Source organism: Stigmatopora argus, chromosome 15 (assembly GCF_051989625.1).
Source record: "Stigmatopora argus isolate UIUO_Sarg chromosome 15, RoL_Sarg_1.0, whole genome shotgun sequence".
Taxonomy (NCBI): Eukaryota; Metazoa; Chordata; class Actinopteri; order Syngnathiformes; family Syngnathidae; genus Stigmatopora; species Stigmatopora argus.
Window position 1 is genome coordinate 12,233,630 of NC_135401.1, and position 24,744 is coordinate 12,258,373.

The 24,744-nt window shown below is 38.7% G+C and overlaps 1 protein-coding gene across 4 annotated transcripts in view; it reads left to right on the forward strand.

Moving 5' to 3' along the window:
- Positions 1-24,744, forward strand: part of lrfn5a (leucine rich repeat and fibronectin type III domain containing 5a) — a 76,124-nt gene that overhangs the window by 31,809 nt on the left and 19,571 nt on the right. For all 4 annotated transcript variants that reach the window (XM_077621567.1, XM_077621570.1, XM_077621569.1 and 1 more), the window contains exons 2-5: positions 2,752-2,838; positions 21,718-21,940; positions 23,235-23,363; positions 23,453-23,633. In XM_077621567.1, the coding sequence (XP_077477693.1) occupies positions 21,744-21,940; positions 23,235-23,363; positions 23,453-23,633 (507 nt within the window). In that variant the 5' untranslated portion in view covers positions 2,752-2,838; positions 21,718-21,743. The remainder of the gene's footprint in view (positions 1-2,751; positions 2,839-21,717; positions 21,941-23,234; positions 23,364-23,452; positions 23,634-24,744) is intronic.

Below are 24,744 nucleotides of genomic sequence, written 5' to 3' on the forward strand. Positions count from 1 at the left end.
GAGACGGACAACCTGCAGTGGAGACCGCCACTTGACTTGCATTTAATTTGCAAAATCGTGCCTGATTTGTTAAGATGCCTGATGGTGTAGAGCAGGGGTGTCAAACTCATTTTTTGTTGCGGGCCACGTTGTAGTTTCGATTTCATCCGGAGGGCCAGTATGTCTTCCAACTAGGCTGCCAAAATTAATTGAATAAAAAATTGACAGCTTTTTAAATCGTGCTGATCGATAGATCATTTTTGGACATTCAAATTTGTACAAATCGTCTGCAATTATTGATTTAAAATGAGCAAACACAGGAAATATTCCCTATACATCTAATCTTCATTTGAATTTGATCCTAAAACAGAAAGTCGGCACTCATGATTTACTTTCTCGGGCCACACAAAATGATGCGGTGGGCCATATTTGGCCCCCAGGCCGCCACTTTGACACCCACCTGCTGTGTAGAGGTTCACTCTTCTGAATGCATTGCGGGTCGATTCCCGCTGGTGGCGGAATGATTGTGGGTGCGGATGTTCATTTGTCTCTGTGTGTCCTATAGCTACCTGACTGGGGACAAGTCTGGGTTGTAGTCTGTCTTTCGCCCAAAGTCAGCTGGGATAGACTCTGGAAACCCTTACGGGGATGTGTATTACGTAAAATGAATGAATGAATGCTTGATTTGTTGAATTATATATATTCAGTTGTACCATACTTAAATTGTATCTACCATAATTTTCTGACTCCAAAACGCTAGTCCCCCTGCTTTAAACTTGTGGTTTATATTCAGTGCAACTAATTTATGGATCTATCTGGTTTATGACTTGGGAATTTTATTTTAAATCTCCTATAATATCATGCACAGTGCGTGGTATTTATGCTCAAATATTTTTTTCTTGTAAAATCGTTTGGGTGCCGCTTATACTCAGGTTATTCTTATAGTGTAAAAAAAATAAGTATTTACATTAAGTGTTTCTCAAGGCCCCTAAACCATCTGACACCAGTCTAAGAGTGTACCCCAAAACATCTAACATACAAATTGTAATAAATCAGTAACTGTAATAAATGACTTCCTTATTAGAGTGGAGGGTACTGGTTTTACAGCTAGATTTGTGCTTTATGTTCTTCATACAATTTTTCACACACAAAGACATTCTCCCTTGTTTAATAAAAGCCCCGAATGTTCAGGTGATAGGTTCATGTTAGAGCTAACTGTAATGTAGGGCACAACATTTCTTTTGAGTTAACGGAATCATTCGAATCATTTATTCCCTCATTTTATTAACCGCTTAGCTTCACAATTGTCGTGAGGGGTGCTATATTAAGTGGCCCGGCGGCTTAAGTGGTTAGTACGTTGGCCTCACAGCTCTGAGGTCATGGGTTCAAATCCAGGTCGGTCCACCTGTGTGGATTTTGCATGTTCTCTCCGGGCCTGCGTGAGTTTTCTCCAGGTACTCCAGTTTCCACCCACATTCCAAAGACATGCATGGTAGGCTGATTGGACACTCTAAATTGCCCCCAGGTATGAGTGTTAGCATGAATGGTTGTTTGCCCTGCGATTGGCTGGCCACCGATACAGGGTGTCCCCCGCCTCTGGGTCGAAGTCAGTTGGGATAGGCTCCGGCACCTCCCGCGAGCCTAGTGAGGATAAAGTGGTTTGAAAAATGAATGAAAAAAAACATATACGTTAATTCATGATAATAAATACAAATGTTTTTAATTTTTCACAGCCCCACTTCTGTTTTTCAATATCCCTTATATTGTTGTAATCCTATATGTCTTATTCACTTATCCCTTAGTTTTTCATTTCACTCAATCACTTGCTCAGCCTTAACCTTTGCTCCTGTTCTCTTGCCTTTGCCTTCTTTTTTGACCCACACTTTACCTTCAGCCTGCTGGCTCAGCTCTTGTGCAATAGCCATTCTTTGTTTGAAACTGTCCTCAAGGCTTTGAGGGAGGAAAGCTGAAAGGGGAGAAGAGGATGTATAGAGACCAATCAAGGCATACAGTCTGACCAGGGAGAGGAAATTCAATTGGGAAAACAGGATATAGATGTTAAGCTCTAAATAAAAGGTCAAATTGTGAAGATCAATGGCTAACAGGGTTTCACTTATTGACATCCAGCATCTAGATCTTTTTTTGTGTGGGATTGATGGGGTCAAGATATTTTCTCTCATTTCCACTTGCGCATTGCTGTACAGTTGCTGCTCTATATTTTTCAGACAACAGCAATCCAAGTAATCAAGCTATTGACAGGCCAGTAGAATTGTTGATTATAGAAGCCAATCAAGATGTTATGAAACGGCAAGCCGTTTAAGGATAGATCCTAACACAGAAATAGGAGTACAAATAAGCAAACAACTTTATTTGAATACAAAGAGCGTGCGAGTAAACGCAAGCATGAAAAAGTACAACATAAACACCACAGCCGAGTCGGCGAGTCAACTTAGAAATGCAAAGTCCCAAACTCAGCACAACAAGAAATACACCCATCTGAAGGAAGGAGAATTTAGGAGCGATGTCAGGAATACATGGCAGAAAGCAAAATGCAATAGTCCATCAGCCTCTGACACGAGTCCTTAAATACCGAGTACTCACAATGCACAACAGGTGTGCAGCTCCGGCCCACCCAGTCAGCCAACTGAGGTGCTGGAAAATCGGAAAAGAAAGCCGGACAAAGACATGACACAAGATGCTTACCAGACTATGAAACCTTTCGATGCACCAAATACCATGTCTAAGTCATTTATGTTCTTCTCTACTCTCTAGCTAAGAAAACCACAAGTTTCAAGCTCAGCTATGAAAATCTTAACATGTGAATCCTGAAGCAGATTGCCAACTTTCACATCGGTCAAGGTATGAATGATTTTCTTTAAATAGTGCTACTTGAGAAACACAATACAGTCATGTTTTTCAACTTTGTAATGATTTGGAAGAAAGGGAATGCAAACATTGAAGTTTTTTGCAGTCACTTTGGTACATATCACAAATTCGTTTTTCATTTCTGAACCGCTTATCCTCACAAGGGTCATGGGGGGTGCTAGAGCCTATCCCAGCTGACTCCGGGGACGAGTTTTGGGACACCCTGAATTGGTGGCCAGCCAATCGGAGGGCACGAGGAGACGGACAACCATTCATGCTCCCACTCATACCTAGGGGCAAGTTAGAGTGTTCAACCAGCCTACCATGCATGCTTTTTGGAATGTGGGAGGAAATCAGTGTACCTGGAGAAAACCCATGCAAGCCTGGGGAGAACATGCAAACTCCACATAGGAGGACCGACCTGGGATCAAACCCAGGTCCCCAGAATTAAGAAGCCAATGCGCTAATCATTCACCTACCGGGCTGCTCACATTTTGCAAATGAGAATTGAAATTTTCAGAACTATTCGCTGAACCTCTATAACAGGGGTGGCCAAACTATTTCACGAAGTGGGTGCAGGTTTTCATTCCAACCCATAAAGATGCCACCTTTCCCCCAATCTGGTGTTTTACAAGTTTAATCAGTGGATTTCAGTCAGGTCCTTCTTGTTTACTGCAGAAATCTCATTGGTTAAACCATCTGTGCTGAATCAGTTGGAACAAAAACTTGCACCCACAGCGGCCCTCAAGGACCAGTTTGCCCACCCCTGCTCTATAACATTGTTGAACTTGTGCATATGAACAAAGCAGTTTCTTATTTCTTTAAACAATTTACGAATGCATTGGTACATCCATGCAAATTATTCTGTTAAATTCTTAGATATTTTTTACATTATTTACCACTTATCTTACGTCGCTCAAAGTGTATTATCACGGGTCTGTTTTGAATAGTCACACTCGCTGCATTATGTCAGCATTAGTTCATTGGGTAACAATAATAAACATGCTCTCTGGCTGAGAATTTTGTCATAATATGTCAAGCATATTTCTTGACATTTTCATTATTATTTTCCAAATAAGTGGTACATTGCTCCCAGGTGAATCTTGACTTCCTCTACTGAAGATTAGTTTAACCAAATACCAACAAGTTCCCTGAAAAAGCACCAAGGTGCATCTTATGCACACACAAATGTATACATATAAATTAGTGTATACATATGTACAATGTAAGGACAGGAAATTGGATAGGGTCAATGACCAGAGAAAAGAGGTAAGAGGACATGTGCATATTCTTGTTGAGATATGAGTAAGAGAGTAACACTTGTAGACACTATTTTCAATCATGGGCTTGCAATAGCTTAGTCTGGTAGAAGGGTGCTGCCAAATGTTGGGAGAGCAATTGGGAGGATAAGTGGAATGGAAAACGAAAGAATTAATGTTCCTTTCATTGGCTCACCACCTGTTCGAGGGGCCAAAGAAGTAGGGCGGATAGGCAAGTGGGTGACAGCCAAAGGAGGGGTCTTCGGCGTTCCAATCCCCAGCTGCAAAAGTTTGCTTTTAGAATGTGGATGTAAGATTATATCAGTTTTTGTGAGTATAAAAGCATCGTTCTCATACAAATTGTGAATGGATGACATGTCAGCATAAACACTCAACAGTCTGACTGATTAATCAATCTTCGTCTTGTGATTGAGTTGACATGTCAGCACAAATACTCAACTGTCCGACACTGATCAATTACTTTTTGCCCTGCAAATGACTGAAACGTATCTGTTCAAAGTCCTGCTGACAACTGTCAGTTTTGCCTGTATATAAGACTCACTCACTGGTCATTCATTGAGAGCTGCAAGGACAACAGACTGTGAGCGATCACGCTGTTTGAGCTCTCCCCATTTCTGCAGTCCGGTAATGAACTTATTTCCTTTAAATTGGTCTCACTCTTTATTAACCTGCTCCTTAAGTTGTTTTTTAGATCTATCAGTGGATTATCAGATCTCTAGTCAGGGAGGAACTCGAGATAGGGCTTGAGGTTCAGAATTTCGGACTAGTAGTCGGAACCCAAATGCTCTGTAAGGGTCCGCTGATAATGGCTAGCGGAGTCCTCTGTCAGGAGTTTTAATTCCTATCTCTGGCGGAGTCCTCTGTCAGGAGTTTTAATTCCTATCTCTGGCAGAGCTTTGCCCATGTCAGGGGAGAGGCGATGGACCATGTTCTGTGCCTCATTTGGTGTGGCGGCCGACTAGAGCTGTGTTCATAAGGTGATCGGTGCCTGTTGCGGCGGCTATCCCAGAACCCGCTGCAAGGGTGCTATCGGGCCTTTTTGGCCCGCGGGATCCTGCAGGCAGCTGACGGTTACGGGTTGGCCTTGCGGCAGGCAGGCGCAATAACACACTACGAAAGATGGCTCTATGACTCCTTTCTCAGTGGCACATTTGATTGCAAAGTACGTATACAGGTCAGAGGTCAGTGATGGGCTAGTATTGTTATCACAGTCAATTATAGTATTTTTAAGCCATCTTCTTAGGCAAATAATAATACTAATAAAAATAATGAGGAAATGTATCCGACACTTGTATGAGAACATTAAGAGAGGTACATTGGGAAAAAATGTTATACATAAACAATAAGTATAACATCTTCCACATTTCAGAAGAATTGAGAAACCTTACATGTTCGCAATTACCATGGAAATGAGAATGACCCCATTTTGCAGCTATCCCTCACTGGGAATGTACAATTGCAACAGAGGTGTTCCAATTTGCTTGGTCCCATTGAATCCCCACAACATAATCAGTCTGAGCTATGGAAATTAAGACGCCACCATATTGACTACTGAATTTATAGTTTGGAAGAGGATAGTAAAAATGTTGCTGAAGAAATAGGTGAACTAGATAGTGTGTAAATAAACATGCCGTCTAGCATTTGGCGTTATATGTGAAAAAGCATCAATCTTTACACAACATTAACTTGGAATGAAAGAAAGTAGGAAGAGCAAAGTAAAGGCAAATAAAATGTGGTCCTTGTACGTGTGACGAATATGAACGCAAAAGTACTCAAAACTGAGCCTCTACTTGAACAGGACTTTTCAGTGCTGCAGTACCCATATTTTCCTATTATGGTCTATAAAAATATGTACAGTTCATTGTGCCCCAAATTTCAAGGGTTTCGTGTAAAAAAAACATATCAATTAATCAGTCCGTCAATTGGATACTTCCGTAGTTGAGCTTCAATCTAGTTTTACCTTATAAGTTGATGTCCGTTATACTCGCAGGGTTATATTTTTTGTCTCTTTTTCTTCAGAGGGAATCTTCTTTCAGGAGAACAGCCCGAGAGATTCCTATACAAATAACAAGAGATCAAATAACACAGTGTTTTATATTTTTAATGAAAATCAAAAGGGACATTTTTGGGAGCTTTGTAGTTCACTGAGAACTATATGCTCATCTTTCATGCCATTGAATGCACTTGACATCAAATAAATATTTAAATATCCAAAAAAATATTTCAAAGAAGAAATAAATAGGATAAGAAGGTCTTCACCATGACATTTTAATTACATTAAAATCCATCCCAGCATTTACCACCGGCTTCTCAATCCACCTGGCACACACTTGTGGGATGGAATACAAGCTGTGATTTATTATATTTACCTTTCAGGTTTTTCCAAAGTTGAGGTTTTGTGAGAGTAGACTGGCTTCTTCTAATAACCTAAACATAGAAAGAAAAATATAGTATACTACAATAATATGAATACATTTTTCACAAGTTTTAAAGTAGGGATATGTGGAAAGTAACTTTTCCCAAGAACTCGATTTGGCTTGTGTTTTAGTCCACAGTGGCCTTTTGTCTGTACTGAGAATCAAGCCTCAAGCCATTTTTAAATTTCTAAATAAATACATTCAGTTAACTGTGTCCAAAATGTTATGAGCTGTTTGTGAAGTACACAAAAAAGAACCAATTCATTCATTTTCCGTACCATTTTTTTAACAGACATTTCCAATTGTTCTTTTCAATTGAGCAACTGTAATTCTGAAACAACCATATTCTATGCTCAATGCATTTGTCAGACAGCTTGAAATGGGTACCTTTGCTGCCCCAAAGCTAACTCTCTTTTAAAACCTGCCTTACATTGCAAACTCATCTTTCCTCTCAGATATCTCTTTTCCACACTGGTGCTATACTTTTTCATTGTCTCTCATCCTGTCTTCAGTTACCAATCACTATCCTTTTTCATCCTGTCTCATCTCTTATTGAAGAGTTTATTCCAGCAGGAGTTTTTAAACCTAGCTCTACTTTCACTTTCACGGCTAGAGTTTCACTTTCTTTTTTTTAACTCGTCTTTCTATGCCTCTATACCTTTCTATCCCACGACAGATAAACAGCAAATATCAATCATCCTTGAAAAACTGCTTGTTCTAATGTCTATTTGCCTTCACTAGCAATACAGTAAGCTTGCAAATGTATCTAGTAACACATTAATGCTAGAAAAATAGCAATAAATCTAAAACTGTTTTCACACAGAAACTAAAGAAACCACAACTGTCCTTCTCTTCAAACATTCATTCATTTTCCATACCGCTTGTCCCACCGATGGTAGTGGGGGGTGCTAGAGCCTTTCCCAGCCAACAATGAGCACCAGGCAGAGGACACACTAAAATGGTGGGCAGCCAATCGCAGGCCTCTGTTCACACAGCTGAAGTTTTTTTCCTTCTTTAAAAAAAAATAGTGGCTCCCATTGACGGCAATATACATCCATTTTCCTCAATCCGAGTCCAAATACATTGCATATCTATTGCCGTCAAGGGCACAGAAACATTCTCAATGATGGTTGAAACATGATTGAATGCCACCCATTACAGTTAAAATGGATTTGAAAGTAGGACTTGGTACATTAATTTAATATCAGTTATTCCTCAGCTTATCTCTGCGTTTTTGCAAAACACACAAATCCACTGGCCAAATGAGTACCATTCAAAATGTATTGTAATACAAACAGTTTTAATAAGTATGAGAATTAATTTAAGGTAATAAAGCAATGCCAACCATTTGCCCAGTAAATGTGCAAATAAACAAAAGCCTGAATTTAATTGTCAGATGGTCCTAAAGGCCCTTGTTTACCCAATTGTGGTGCCCCAATAAATAGAAGATTGAAAACACAATAGAGCAATTTGATTAAGTAACATTCATTTTCTGTACCGCTTATCCCCACGGGGCACAAGAGGCCTTCAATCGGTGGCCAGCAAATCGCAGGGCACAAGGAGACAGACAATCATTCACACTCACAATCATACCTAAAGGCAAATTAGAGTGTTAAACCAGCCTTCCCTGCATGTTTTTAAGATGTGGGAGGAAACTGGAGTACCCGGAGAAAACCCACACAGAACATGCCAAGTTTACACTGTGCGGACCGACCTGGGATCGAACCTTCAACAAAGAACTGTGAGGCGGTTACCCTAACCAGTCTGCCACACTGCATTAAGTAACATTTCCTTTTTTAATTTTAAGCAAAGGCCGTACACAGAAATCTACACTAACCATAGAAATAAAGCATGTACTCAAGCTACATTCAGGCCAGCATTTGTGTGGTCATAGACAAACACGCAAAGTGGTGATCTGTGTTTAACCTTAATACTCAAGTGATTAGCTGGTGGCTGTTGAAAGTCCCACACATCAAAGCAGCAGACCCCAGCATGTCACTTTAATCCCACCATTTACTTTAAGTAAATGTCATGTTTGGTATGTTTAGTCATGTTTTTTTCTCTGTAAACCTAATGGAAAAACAAATAATTCTTACTACAGTAAGATTTGATGGCAACATGATAGCCAGCCTCCTGCCCATAGTAAACTGGGATAGGTCCAACCCATCTGTTAGGTTCATCCAATAGTAGGTTTATTCCTTAGGTTTTCCCAATTCAGCTTTCAATAAAAAAGGCATCTGTAGTCACATCACATTTAATTCTTGCAAGAGAGAATACATCCGGCAGCTCGCCCCACCCAAGATTATTCTAAAGAGCGGCATTATGTCCTGCCTATTTAAGGCTTCAAATCAAAACAATTACAAGGTTATTGATTCCATTTGCGTAAGCAAGAAACAAAACAATTCCATTTGCGTAAGCAAGAAACAAAACAATTCCATAATCAAGCAACCCAAGCGTCAACCTAGCGTCACAAATTAAAACAATATGCTTGATAGCCATCCGCTGACCCAACAACAATTTAAGCGTCCTTCACCGATCTTCATTGTGAACTCGCATCTGGGGAAAAGGTTGAGGTGTATCTCCCAGTACTCAGTCCTCGGAGCAAGGACTCGGTGTATTGTTTTATGTCTTTGCCTTGTATCTCTCGCTGGAAACCAGCTGTCCTGGAGAGCGACCTTGGCGTAAGCGTTTGTCTTCGTTGGAAGCGATCAACACATATTTTAATATAGTTACACATTTAGGATGAGCATTACTATTCCTAATAAGCAAATATATTGATTAATATAGTAAGAATAATATTATAAGGCTTTATATTCATTGCAAACACATTTATAATAATGATTACCCCAACACCATCGGTGTATCCTTCAGGAAATGCACTTCAGATAATGAATAATTGTATAAATAATGAATAAATAAATGAATTTCATATCCTATAAGCACCACCAGAAATTGAGATTTTCATTTTTTGACAATACAGTGGTACCTCGACATACGACCACCTCGACATACGAGCATTTCAAGATACGAGTAAAAATTCAAGCAAATAATTATCTCTAGATACGAGAAAAATTTCGAAATACGAGAAAGCCAGGTGGCCAAGACATGAGAGGCTGTTTATCATTGTAGCGCACTGTCTTTTTTGCCGCATCTATTTCGTTTATAACAGATATCTACGAGCACTGGGCGGAGCATTGCATTTTTTTCAGTGTTTTTTTCCGTCACTCAGCGCGAATGCCGGAGCGATCGCTAATACGAGGAGTATAGTATATTACTTCTCGTTGGCTGCTCATAAGAACATCAGGGGCACTGGCTCTCTCCCCTGCAACTCCTCGTGTAATATCTCTGGTCGCAACTACCTCTTTGTAATGTCTCTGCGAGCACGGGGCGGAGCGTTGCATTTTTTCAGTGTCCCCCACAAATTTGCTTGAACCACAATCAAAAAACTAAAAACAACCAAAACAAAAAAAACATGGAGACTTGTTGGGAGACAGCCAATGGGATGCCAGTAGCATTTTGCTTTGTTAATGACTTGTGCCATTGGTCTTTGTGATTAGTACTGTGTTGTATGTGCAAACTTTTACCTATTGTTATTTATTTGATGTGCATGTACATTTAGACTACTTTTAACTGCAACCAAATATACCTTCGGGTATGAATAAAGTCACTGGACCTTACCTTACCTTACTTTACCTAATAATTGTTAAATTTGGCCACACAGCACGTGCCAAATGCATGTTTGTTGAGCAAATCTTTACAATATATTGATCACAGTTGTCATTAAATATATCAGGTCATCTAGGTTAATGAGTAGCACCATAGACATTTATGTATCCACGTTAGAAGGAAAACATTACACAAACACTGTAGTCGTCATTTGACCTGGGAAGCCTGGCTGTGGCTGCTCATGTTTCAGTGCCATTAACAAGACTTGACGTCCCATCCAAATGGACATGAGAGACCGTGAATCTCAATCCAACTGGACAGGACATCTTGCGCCATCACTGTCAGCCAATGAGTTAATTAGCTAAGAGAAATTTTGCCCCAGACTTTTCCATCTGAAAGTTCATCCATTTATTCATTTATTCATTTTTAACACCGTTCATCTTTATCAGGTGCTCGAACCAATCCCAGGTGACTTCATACCGTGACCGGACATTTAGTCGACAGACACTTCGTCGACGAACGCTTCGTCCCCGGACGCTTCGTCGAACGGACGCTTCGTCAACGGACAATTCGTCGCCGTACACTTTGTCGCAAGACAGTTCGCCTAACCTTAACCACTAGACATCAGATAGATGGAGCTGTGCTAAAAGGAAATTCATACAATAGTTAAAAAATATTAAGCCATATATAAGGGACATCAGATTATAAGGCACACTGAGAGCTTTTGAGAAAATTTTATTTTCAAATACATTAAGTTGATAAACTTATTTTAAACCCGATATGATAGGTGCGTATAGCTGTATCTTCAAAAATAGTTAAGTAATATTTTTCCGTGTCTTGCAGCTTGCTCTTTGGTTCTTTATCTCATTTCTTATTGAGTTCCTTTGATATAAATATTACAAAGTAAAAACAACTTTTTGAGGCAGTCGACATCCCCCAAGATGACTCTGCAGCAACACTTACCATCATCTGTTTCAAAGGATTGCTGTGGTTATACTATACCCGCCAAACGAGCTCGCAGGGGAGAATAAGAAAGCTCTTTATTCATACATTGATAACAACAGGGCAGAATACACAAAAAGCAAGCACAACGGAGGGGGCTCTCGAAGTAGCTCATCAATATTTTAAGGTAGTCGTGTCCTCTGTTACACTAGCATTCTCACGATGGATGTTTTTAATTAAATTAAAAAAACACGATGATATGCAAGCTGTTCTCTTATAAAACTAACTAGGATTAGGATTTAACCAATCATCCTTATTATGTTGTTCACATTTTCACACCGTGAGCCAAAAACAACACCTGGTAATTGATCAGCGTTACTTGTCACCGGGAACATCATTTTAAAAGCTGCCTTAAAGAATTAGTATCTATATGTTGCACAATGATACAATTTGCACCATTTGTTTTATACATGTCCCGTATGGTCATTTGTCATTTGAAAATAGAGCATTTGTCACTGTGGAGAATTGTCATTCTTCCAATGGTTCATAAAAAAAACTGACTTTCGTTTTGCCTGTAAATATGGCCTTGTCTTTATTAAGTTCTGGGTTTTTCACCCATTAAAAATTGCCTAACCCACAACCCTTAGGAGGAAGAAATGGCCTTAGAAAATAAGACAAAGGCTGCTTTGGTTACTTGTACTTTTAGGGAGACATAGTTATGCTACCGGATCTGAGAGGCAAGTATTATGATGATGCAATATGCCTAAATCTTCTTCTTGCTGGAAATACTTTTTAAAGTTCTTAAGATTCAGCATTATTTTTATTGGCAAAGAACTCACCTGATGGTCTAGTGCAGGGGTGGCCAATTCCGGTCCTTGAGAGCCCCTATATTAAAAACATATTATAATGTCAACACAAAAGCCATTAAAACGAAAAGTACATTTAGGACGTAACATAAAGTACACCGAACCACGTGTTGATGAAGTGCAAATGTGCTGAACAATTACCACTGTTAGTGTGCCTTACATGTGTGTGTTTTTTTTAATTCACTTCATTTCTTACGTAGCATTATACTTCACAAAATTCCAACGAGTACATGCTGCAAGTGCACGTTTTTCGCATTTTCGCATGATATTTCAAACGTGCTGTGCTTTGATTTGATTTCATCCATGCAATAAATGCATATTTTTCTTGGTTTCATGTCAAGTAGCAAAATTTGCCATTGAGCACAGCAGTAGGACCTTGTTTATGCTCTATTTCGATCATTAAGAAAAAGGAATATGCTTTGTTGAAATAGATTCTGTGATAATCTAAGCCTCAGATTAATCACAAAATCAATCAATTAATTATTTAATTAATTGCTAAATCTATTTTAACAAAGCTTAAATTCTAAGGTATACATTATATATATGATAATGATTTGTCATTAATGGTTGTCTTTTCACTGCCCTAGTAACCCCCTGTCTCTCGGTCCAATATAACATGAGATTGTGGAAACCTGAGTTAGTGATTACACATCTACCTTTATATGTCCAAACAATATATTCAGGTACATATGAAAGAAATGTGTTATTACAAAATAAGACAGTCATTATACTGTCTGCTAGCCATTGTCTTGCATACGACAATTCGATATACTGTTCTGCTGTTGGACAAAGGCAGTCAGCATGTGTGTACTTGGCTTTGTGTTTGTGTTCTTATGTAAGAATGTGGCCTCTTCATGCTTCAAGGATGAGGGTGATGATGGAAACTGTTTTGTCATACTCCCACCTCTCCATGTCCTTCCCTTCCTCGCTAAACATCATTCAACTGTGAAAATCCCTGCTGCACTGCAAAGCGGGACATTTCTAGCACTGTGTTACTGTGTAAAGCCAAACTAATCATCAAAGTCAAAAACTGGTGTAACACTATACACACTATGCTTCCAAAGCAGTGTCACAGCTCTCAACGTGTTATATCCTCCAACACTGACAGCATTTGGAAAGGATGAAGTCCGAGGTCTTCCGTCAAGATCTGAGATCCAGTGAGGAGTCAGTGATGTATTTATTTATGAATGAAACACAATGACATCCATCACACGTTTCAGCTGAGCTGCTTATTTATCTGCCTGAGGCTAGAAGGGAAGATCAGAAGTCTACTTTCCGCCAAAACTTAGAATCACTATTTGTACATGAATTTTTTACTTGCAGGGGAGATGCCTGCAAAGACATGTCCGAGCTGTGACGTTATGTCTATCGTACCTCGAAACCGACGGATCGGCGGAATTGCAAAACGTATGCAGGATAGTATGTGCCTTCAAAAGGGATGCTGTGTTGGCATATAAACTGAATTTTTAGACATCTGTTGACTTAATAAATGGTTGGTCGATGTTCAGGAAGCAGATTAATGCAGTATCTCTCCAACAACCAAATACTAATTTAGAATATATGTTTAATCAGATCCAAAAGCAAAAGCCCTTCTGTCGCTCCAATTTGAACTTGCTTGCATTTTTCAGTTTTATCAGAGCTTGTTTTTCTATTACTGTGATGCAGTCCATTAGTGCCAATAGCTGTGTCTGATATATTTTATCATGAACCTGTGACCCAATTCCAACTACTTGGTTGAAATATTAATAGTTCCCACCCATTTATACTGTTAAAGTCTCTCTATTCACCTCAGTGAGCCTTTTTTTGAAAATACAAATTCTGCATGTAATTTTCTTGTTTTGAGGTTTGTGATGTTTTCAGATTGCAATATCATTGTACAATATGTGTATGCATACATATGAAATACCGTCCTAAATATTTAATTGAGTTTCTTGGGATATATTTGAGGCCATATATAGTGTTATCAAATTAATTTGGGATGGCTGACATTGAGTTGCACAGTAAGCTGAGTATAAAGGAAAGCATATGAAACAGTACAAAATTATGATAAATAATTAAATTAAATACCTTTATTGACATTTGACAAGTACAATGAGATCTTATAAATATAATAAGTGCATTTTTTGAATCGTAAACTTTGCTGTGATTTATCTAATATTGCCATATTATTGTGTTAGCATGTACACGGATTGTATTGTAGAACATGAAAAGTTCAATTTTAAGTGTTTAGCAGTGAATATATTCAATACATTTTTTTCAAGTAATTTTTATACAACAGTGGGTTTATATCAAAGAAAAAATAACAACGGGGTGTGTAGAAACCAAATAGAAGGATAGATAATGAATATTATCTTCCCTACTTAAAGTATCAAATCTTGGCCAATACACAGGGCGTATACAATTACAAGCATTGTTCTTGCGTCGTGATTTGTTGGGTCGATTTACGTTTAGACCAAGCACATACTTTTAAGTGTTTTTAAAGGTGTAAAAAAGTTTTTAAAAAATCCCTATTTTACTATGTACACCAAGGGGTGTCAGACTTAGGTTGGTTAGCGGGCCGCGTTAACGACAACTCGATTTCATGTGGGCCGGACCATTTTAGATAAACTTAGATAGACTTTTTATAAATGGATTAAAAGAACTGGATTAAAAGCCCTGAATATTCAGTTTTTTATAGATCTAAAACAATGTTTATTTTAGCTTTTTTTATATACTTTTAGATTTTACAAAATGATTTTTGAACTAAAAACAGAAAAAAATGATTAAAAAATGACAATTATTGATTTAAAAGGGGGAGAATCAGGAAATTTAATATACATCTATACTCTTCATTTTAATTTGATCCTAAAACAGAAAGTCGGCACTCATGATTTACTTTCCTGGGCCACACAAAATGATGCGGCGGGCCAGATTTGGCCCCCGGGCCGCCACTTTGACACGTGGTGTACACTGTAAACCCTAATATATTCACAAAAAGAAAGAAATATGATATAAACAATTACCCAATAATATTTTGTGATTTACTGTATGGTTCTTGTTTTGATCGCACCACACAAGCTCATTCATTCACCTTCCATACTGCGCATCCTCGTGGGTGTTGCTGGGGCTTGACTTCAGGCGAAAGGCAGACTACTGATCACCAGCCAGCCGTAGGGCACACAGAGAGACAGACGACCATTCACACTCACAATCATACCGCTACTACCAGGAATCGATCCCGCGCCTGCTGCACCGAAGTCAGGCAAGTGTACCAAAACACTGCCAGGCTGCTACCACACAAGCTAGATATAAAATATGAAGCCCTGATGAATTTAAGTGGCATAAATGTTAACAGGGCTTAAAACTTTATAGCTCAGTCAACTGCGTAATGGCATTTGACTGTCATGACCTTAATAGTGATGAGCCAGTTCAACTGTTTGGAATTACAGTGCAATGAAGTTGCTGATGTTTGTCTCAATGTGCTCTGAGACTGATTAGTTACCAGTGGATTGTGTAGTCTGGCTTTCAACCAGTCATCTGGAATAGATTTGAACTCCTGTGACAAAGATAAGCAATTACAGATAAGATTAAATTCTGTAATAAAACAAAATATTCTAGAACATTGTAACTAATGTAATAATGTGAAAGTTTGGAAGTGATGTCTCTTCATCCCTTCATTCATTTTCCAAACTGCTTATTCTCACAAAGGTTGCAGGGTGTGCTGGAGCCTATCCCAGCTAACTATGGGCACAAGGTCAAACTACATATTTGACATCTATAAGAACTCCATTGAAATCAGTTTAATAAAACAAATAACCAAATTAACAAATAGAAACATTTTTGATTATTGTAGTTGCATCTTGTGTGTAGTATTTATAATCCGACACGCTAACCACTCACCCACCGGGACGCCCCTCGTGATGGCTCTTATAACAATATACTATATCAGGGGTGTCAAACCCGTGTGCGTCGATTGGTCGCCGGTCTTTTGGTCGGCGTCTTTTGGTCGCCGGTCTTTTGGTCGCGGTCTTTTGGTCACCCCGACCGCGACAACGGGCGACCAAAAGACCGGCGACCAAAAGACCGACGACCAAAAGATCGGCGACAAAACAAGGTAAAACAACACGGTCTACGCATCAATAAAAGCCAACAATGGTCATGAGCAGTTTCACTGAGCCGACGTGTGAGTGGACAAGAGTTTGTATGTACATGCGTTGTCCCTTTAAGAAGCTACGTCAGTCAGGGTCTTAACAAGTTCTCCAACAAAAAACAATAAAAGTCTGCGAAATTTGGAGCTTTCCTTTAGCCTAATAGTTATTAGGGCATTAAGTATGACTAAATAGTAATTCGCAGTTTGTATTTAGGGAATTTGAGCAACGATTTAAATGGTAATTATCAATAACCTTCCGGGCGACCAAAAGACCAGCGACCAATCGACCATGTACCGTCAAACCGGTCCTCAAAGGGCCGCAATGGGTGCAGGTTTTCATTCCAACTCAACAAGAGGATACCTTTTGCAAGTTTAATTAGTTCATTAAAGTCATGTGCTACTTATTTTAGAAGACACCTGATTGGTTAAAATGTCGGCACTGGATCGGTTGGAACAAAGACCAGGACCCACTGCGGCCCTCGGCGGAATCGGTTTGACACATGTGTACTATATAAAGGTGTTGAAGAATTTAAAGAGTCTAGTTATTATTATTATTTGAGTTGACACTGGTGGGTGATTGTGCGTTTAGTTTGCACATGCAAGCTGAGTAATTATATAAAGTGTAATTGAGATGCATTTAAGCAGCTGCTGACCCCTGTTGTTCTAACAAGTAAATCCATTTGCTTCACCATAAGGTGTATTCTTCCAGAGAGAAAAACAAAGTGAGAGAGTGGAAGCCAAAGCACAGGAAGAAAGAGTGTTAGTTAATTGGCCTAGGGGTTTATGTTAATCTGGTAGGCAATTATTTATTACCTAAAAATCATTACGCCATAACTGCTTCCTACCTTCTGCTATAATATGGAATAGACCGGCGTGGGTACTTCTCACGCTGTGTTAATGCTAATGTGGGCACTGACATGCCATGTTTCTATTACAAGATTAACTAGTTTTAGTGTTGTAGGTGCATTTTAGACTTCAGATCAGATGAAGATGTTGAGCTAAGTTGATTACTGACTAAAACCCAAAATACAATTCTACCTTCAAAAAAACATTGCACTCTTCAAGAACATGTTCCCATAAGAAATGTTTTCCCAGCTCTAAAATCTTTAGATCGGCTTTATTTGCACAAGTACTTTGTATTGCATACTGTGGTTTAGCTGGATTCTGGAAAGGAGGATTGGCTATAGGTACCATGACACTTGCCATGTTCTGATTAATGACCTAAGTGGGCCTTTTCATACAGTATATAACACACTTCATGTTCTTGAGTTGCCCTGTCTAAGATCAGGACTCCAGTTGAGGGCTGGAAGCACTGGAAAGGACTGGAATGATTAAATTGGAGGTTGTCAAATGCAGCAAATTAGTTATGACTGTTTTTAATTTTTGTTTTGTTTCGTATAGGATTCCAAATGCAATCTATTCCTATTGTAGCCATTATACAGAAACTACATAAACAGTAAGTGGATAAAAGCTGCAGAGGAGCTTGTTAAGTCTAAAGAAATCATCTGTTATGGGGTTAAAAAGAGCTTCAAAAGATTTGGATCGCGTGGATCCTTCCAAACTGCGTTTTCTAGCTGCCAAGTCTCGGTTGGTTAACCCAATAAGATTTTTTTTTGGTACCCTGTGAGATTTGAATAAAGAGTAAGATCAGTTTCAGTAAATGGAGTGTGTGGAGAATCCATTTGTGCAAGCCAGAAGTAAAACTGGCTCGATGGCAGACCCCCAGAGAAGACAACCGTCACAGTGAAAGGAAAGAAGTGGATAAGACTGTTTGCTCATACGTATGTGAAACAGATTTAAATTTTATACACCACTACAAACATTCCTTTTTTTCATATACCTTACATCATCCCTTTGGTTAAGTCACAATTCTGTTTCTTCCAAGTTTCTCTTCATGTCACCGCTTGCTTTAGTCAATTTTATTTTATTATTTTATTTAGCTGCCACCCAATAGTGCAGTGTTTTATTTATTTATTTCTGGGATCAAGTGTTTCCTGTGTGGAGTTTGCATGTTCTAACTGTGCCTTGGGTGTACCCTGCCTATAGCCTGTTGTCAGCTGGGGTAGGCTCCAGCACCCCCTGACACTAGGCTGTGCAGTTTTAATGTGTCACATGTGAGTTTGATGTACTCCGATTGTGGTTGTTCGTAGTGTGTTGTTTTCTCGCTGAAAGCAGCTGGATAGAAAATGGTTTGAGGGAAATGCTACTTAATACAAATAGCATTTTTTATAGATCAAAGTGTGTGAATGGGTGAGTGATCAAACAATGTTGTAATGTGTAGTGAGGAACAGTAAGTATATGTCACAACTAACGTCAGAATAGTTAATTTTTTGTCACCCATGTGTTTGAATGACGTATGGCCTTTGCTACCTTGGTTTAGATGTGGAACCTTGGGTGACTTCCCAATATGACAAGATTAGCGATATAAGACTCACGATAGCTATATTTTACAGTATGCCGATACAACAATTGTTGACACAGCCTTAGTAATCAAGCTACAATATTGTACAATGCAGTGGCGGTCCGTGAATTTCCGAGTGATGCCTTCAGCTATTGGAATCAATCCAACCCTCAAAAACTATTTTATGGCTATAAAACCAGCTACAGCTACGACAGATAAAAAATAATCAATAATAACCTCATACAATTGAAATATTATTTAGGAATATAGCCATATTTTACTCACCAAAATCCTTTTTAACTGTACACAATATCCATCCTCCTTTCTTTCCTCCTTCTTTTCTATCGCCATCGAAGCTAATGCTGAAAGTCAAGCCTGTCCTGTCGTATTTGTGGCACATGTTTTTATTCGATTTAGTGTTGAAAATGTTCGTTCCCGGTTGTGACAGGCTTGCTTATTTTGGAGTTGTCCGACCTTTCTTAATGATGTCCAGCTTTTTTTTCTTGAAAATTCCGTCTTGAAAATGGCTTTGACAGTAATTCTGCAAACAAATCAATTTCTTCTCCTCCTTCAGCCATTGGGGGTTGACAAAACCGCTATTAAATCAACACAACAATATATTTGGTTGTGCATCTTGCTCCAGATACACTTTGGTAGCTCTGGCTAGTCCACTCTATCACTAGCCAATCATAGTTGGTGAAAGCGATGACGTATCCCTACGCCTGCGAGAAGGCCTTGGTGTCACCAAATCGAATTCTGATTGGTTAAAGCAACAGTCTTACCGACGCTTGTTTAATGCAGCAGAGCCCGCAGAACTGATTGTGAAGACCTTGAGGCAGATTTGTGACCCTGGCAACAAATAATGGCTGAAATGTGATTGGTTAAATGCTTCAATATGAAAACACACATCTGGAAGCAGTGCAACCAGGGGGAAAAGCAATGAAAGGAAGCTAACAGACAATTTGGAATTATTTGATAAGTGGACAAAATATAATTAACATCAGTCTGTGATTCAGATATTTCTTAGGCCAGCAAAGTATAATTTTAACATTCGGATTATAAAAATATCTTTCTTAACTCATTGTCTGACAATGATAGACATCCAATTCATTTTAACTTGGAGGACTGGCTTTGAATGCTCATCCATGAGTGCCATTGACATCTTGTGCTGTAATTAGTAAACAATTTGCTGGCAATCAATACAGGGTGTCCCCTGCCTGGTGCCCGTGGTTTGCTACGGTAGGCTCCAGCAGCCCCGCAACTCTTGTGAGGATAAGCGCTTTGGAAAATGAATGAATGAAAGACAATATTCAAGTGGAAAGTTCTGCTCTAGTGGAAAAATGTCATAGCAATCAGCCAGTTCCTTTATTGAACAGTGACATATTTTTAAAACAATATGAATCGATTCTTGGCACAAACATATCACTAACCAATTGGTATAAAAAAGTGCAATATAGGCATCTTTTTCTACCTGGTTCCCCCTTTGTGTAATTCTCTCCCCTTCCACCCCTGTTCATACCTCAGCGCTCATTTAATTAATTAGGGAGTTTTCTGATCTCTCTTTTTCCTCTTGCTGCTAATTCTCACAAGTTTATTTTCCATTTCTAGTTCTCACTTGCTCCTCTGCTTTTATTAGAGCCGTTGCTTGATGTAATTAATGAGCTCATATCTGCTTTTGTGTCATAAGGGTCATGAGCTGCTCTCATTTTCTGTGTAGTGCAAGACGTTAGAAGACACTCTATTTAAGCCCCTTATTTTTCTCTTTTGAGCAGCAAGAGAAATAAGAAACCAGGGTTCATTACTTAAAACATTTGAGATTAATTTTTGCCAATTTTACAGAACTTAGTATTTTTCTTCAATATTTTAATTTTTAAAAAAATATGAAAAATGAATTTGATTAACATTATACAACCTTGTGGTGGGTAGTCTCTGCTTCTCCCATTAAGTGTTAGCATTATTTGAATTTACATTAAATTATTGCCATTAAAAATGAATTCACATTAAAATAATCATCAAATTATGTAATATTTTCAGTTGAGATTTATGACTATACTTGTTTTTATCTAATTATTTAATTAATCTTGTTTATAACGGTGTTCGTGTATATTTTGTTCACTAAACTGTTTATGACAAGCACTACTGCATGACATTTACAAAGTCTATGTCTTTCTATTTTTTTTCTCAAAGTTAACTTTCATGCACAAATTTTATTTATTTAATAGTGGAGGGTTTTTTTCAAAATATTTTCCCTTTTTCATTTTATTTTTATTTTCTAAATGAATAATAACATTGGTCTCAAATTTCTGGGCCAAGGGCCAATTTCAGCTTAGATGACAATATTTTCCAGCCCCCATTGAAGGCTTTTGCAGTTTCTTTGTATTAGACGTGCCAGCTATGTACAAAACTGAAGCTTGTAACAAAAATCAAATTTTCTGAGTTTCTGGTTTTAATAAGCTCTCAATCAAAAAAGTTACAACAAGGATCTACTTGAGATTTGTCAATTTGCATGTAAGCCAATAAAATGTGCTAAATCAAACTTGTACTTGATATTCTATTTTTTCAGGTAGTATTGCATATAGTTTTCTTTTTCGTTTTATCATTTCTTGAGTATTGAGGGTATATGATCAGATCAAATGATATTCAAAAGGCTGAATGTTAAACCTGAGTAAATTAATAATGAAAGTTAAAAAAGTGTCTTCTAGTAAGTTCAACTGAGGATCTGATGGCCTTGTAAGATTTAGATCAAATTGAATAATTATTTTTATATGTTTTATTCTGACGTGAAAGCATGCATGCATATGCTTTTGGGCATTGATCCTCTAATCCTAGTTCTGCAATGTCCTTCAAATTCTGACTTACAATTTGGAAAATATGGTCCTCACCTTACAAATCCTCTTTCAGTATACCAGCAGTAAATATGTATATGCCCACTCAAAGGAATCAATCAAAACGGAGCATTTATTTTTCTGAAGACATTTTTTATGCACCTCTTGAATTGAATCTCTTTTGGTTGTGCAAGCAGTCAAGGTGCTCTTAAGAAATATAGTAAAACTTCCTAAATGACTTTTTTCAAACATTTTTTGATAGCCACTGAATAAAAAACATTCCTTGTTTGTTCTTTGAATGTGTCTCATAATCTCTCCTTTCTTGCTCTATTGATTTTATTCTTCAGGTGTCCAGTTCTGACGGGCGGAGACCATGGAGAGGCTGTTCCTGTGTGTGATGCTGGCAGTTGCCATGGCAGTCCGCGCACAGAGTTGCCCAAAGCGTTGTGTATGTCAAATCCTGTCACCCAACCTGGCAACACTGTGTGCGAAGAAAGGTCTGCTATTTGTTCCACCAAACATCGACAGGCATACCGTAGAACTGAGACTGGCTGACAACTTTGTCACAAGGTAAATATCACAAAACGTGTAATTTCAACCAGCCAATATTACTGTAAATAACTGAAAATATACTTTGAAAGCCTAACATTGTTTCTTGATGTCACATTCGTTGCTCAATTGCGCAATCAGCACATGGACGACAACAAGTGAAAACATAATTTGGTGCCACGTATATTTCCTGGATATAAAAACCACATCCAGGCTGCGTGGTCGTAACAGTGACCGAGACAGGTATAGCCTCCCAGGGCAGCCATTTCATGAGTCATGCTCTCTAATTTGACAGCAAAAAAAGTCATGAGACTGATTGTGCTGATCCTACAGCCTGGGGTACCATGAAGTTCGCTTTTATGCTTTGATAATTTAATTTTTTTTATTGTAGCAGTGCTAGAGGTGTTGGCACCACAATGGTGTTGCAATACAGCACTCCTATTGGTGCGTTCACACACGCAAAGACCAATGAATGCACTGCGGCACTGCATGAACATAGCAGTGCACGATGGTAAATTGCGGGAGTTTAGCTAATTAAAAGCGTGTTAAACGTGAATGCTTATTTAAGTAAAGTTAATTTTAACACAAAATATTCTCTTGTTCACTCGACCGTGAGTTAGGCAGTGTGAATGCACGATCATATTATCACAGCTTGTTTTTGTCGGCGAAACCAATTAGACAACTCAGTTTACAGGATTGGCGGAGAGCCAGATACACTCATCAAAAGAGCCAGATATGGCTCATGAGCCGTGCACAACCCCTGATTTAGAGGGACCATGATCAAAAGTGTTGCATGGCGAGTGTTTGGTTATATTTTCCTGGCAAAATAGAGAAACATAAATAAGCCATTTTATTTGTATGACTCCATGTGCCACACCTGCAGTATTCATCTCAGTAATCAGTATAAAAATGCAATATTCATAGAGAGATCATGATTGTTAAATAAACATTTAATTCTGCACAAACTGATTTTCTGGTAAGTAAAGTGCTTGCAGTGCAAAATGCTCACAATGCCCATTTAAATGTATTGATTTTTAGATATTAGAGAAGTTTACTTTTTTTTCCTCATGACATAGTTTGATTAAATCTTTTATAGATTGTTGAATGAAAAGTACCCTGTAAAAGGAATGCACACGCAGACAAGGTTGTCTACCAAGGACTGCATAGAATATATTTATACAGCACTCTCTTCAATAATAATTTATAGATTCACTTCCAAATCCTTGTTCCTTTTCCAATAATACTGTGCCAAAATTCCTGCAAGAAAAAATGATGGATATGTGAAGTCATTCGACACTACATTCTTCTGTCTCAGTGTGAAGAGGAAAGACTTTGCAAATATGACACGTCTTGTGGACCTATCGTTATCCAGAAATACCATCTCCTATATTACACCTCAGGCTTTTGTTGATCTTGAGAACCTCAGAGCTCTGCATCTCAACAGGTAAAGCAGAATTACGCTGATGCTGTTGTTACCTCAAATCTGCAGGATGGGATTTTCATAACGGTTGCCTGCCTTTGAATATATTTCAGTAATCGGCTGACAAGGATAGCCAATGACACATTCAGTGGGATGTCTAAGCTCCACCACCTTATTCTTAACAACAACCAGCTGGTACTGATCCACCAGGAAGCATTCAATGACCTGCTGGCACTAGAAGAATTAGATCTCAGTTATAATAACCTAGACTCCATTCCATGGGACGCTATCCAGGTAAGAGTCTTAACAAAATATAATTTTTCTTTCAAATGTTTAAATTTTAGTGGAACGTGGGGGAGTGGTTAGCACGTCCCCCTCACAGTTCTGAGCTTGAGGATTCAATCCCGACGGATTTCGCCCTTCTGGTGGTTGCATGTTCGCTCCATGCCTGCGTGGGGTTTCTCTGGGTACTCTGGTTTCCTCTCACATTCCAAAAACAGGCAATAAAAAATGATTAATTACTCAAAATTCTGCCTATTTATGAGTATGTGCATGAATGGTTGTTTGTCTCCGTGTGCCCTGCGATTGGCAGGTAACAATGTCAGGGTGCCCCGGGCTTACTGCCCATAGTTGGTTGTGATCCTTTTGTGGATCATTTATAATCAGAATTCCCAAATCCGGTACCCTCTTGCTCGTTTTCAAATTATTTAGTCAATGTTCCCCCCTTTAAATACACTAATTTAAGTCATTTTCTGTGATCGACAGTGTCAGAAGTACAGTCCAGTAACAAAAAAGATAAGACACCTAGCGCCATCAATGCCACTGAGCATTCACAGCTTGGACTCCCAGTTTTGAATGATTTAGATATCTGTGTCAATGGCAGGCATAGGGCTACTCTTGAAGTCACTTCCTGCAAATTTTGGGACATTCCAGGCTTGTTTAGTGTACATTTTGGATAATTTCCTATTGTTTTTAGGGCGTTCCTGGGTCACTGCCTCTTTTTATGTCAATAGAAAAATAGTGATGAATCATAAAAATAGTAAATAATAATATTGATTTATTCATTTTTGGAATCGTTTATCCTTAGAAGGATCATTGGGGTGCTGGATCCTACCCCAGCCAATTATGGGTACGAGGAGGCGGACACCCCAAATTGGTGGCCAGCCACAAGGAGACGGACAACCATTCATGCTCAAATGCTACCCACAGGAAATTTAATGTGTTTAACAAGCCTATTGTGCATGTTTTTGGGATGGGGAGGAAACCCAGAGAAAACCCACAAAAGCCGGGGGTACACATGCAAACTCCGCAGTGAGGACCGACCTGGGATCGAACCCTCCACTCCAGAACTATGAATCTGATGCATGAACCCTTCGATCACCAGGCCGCTATAATAATAATATTT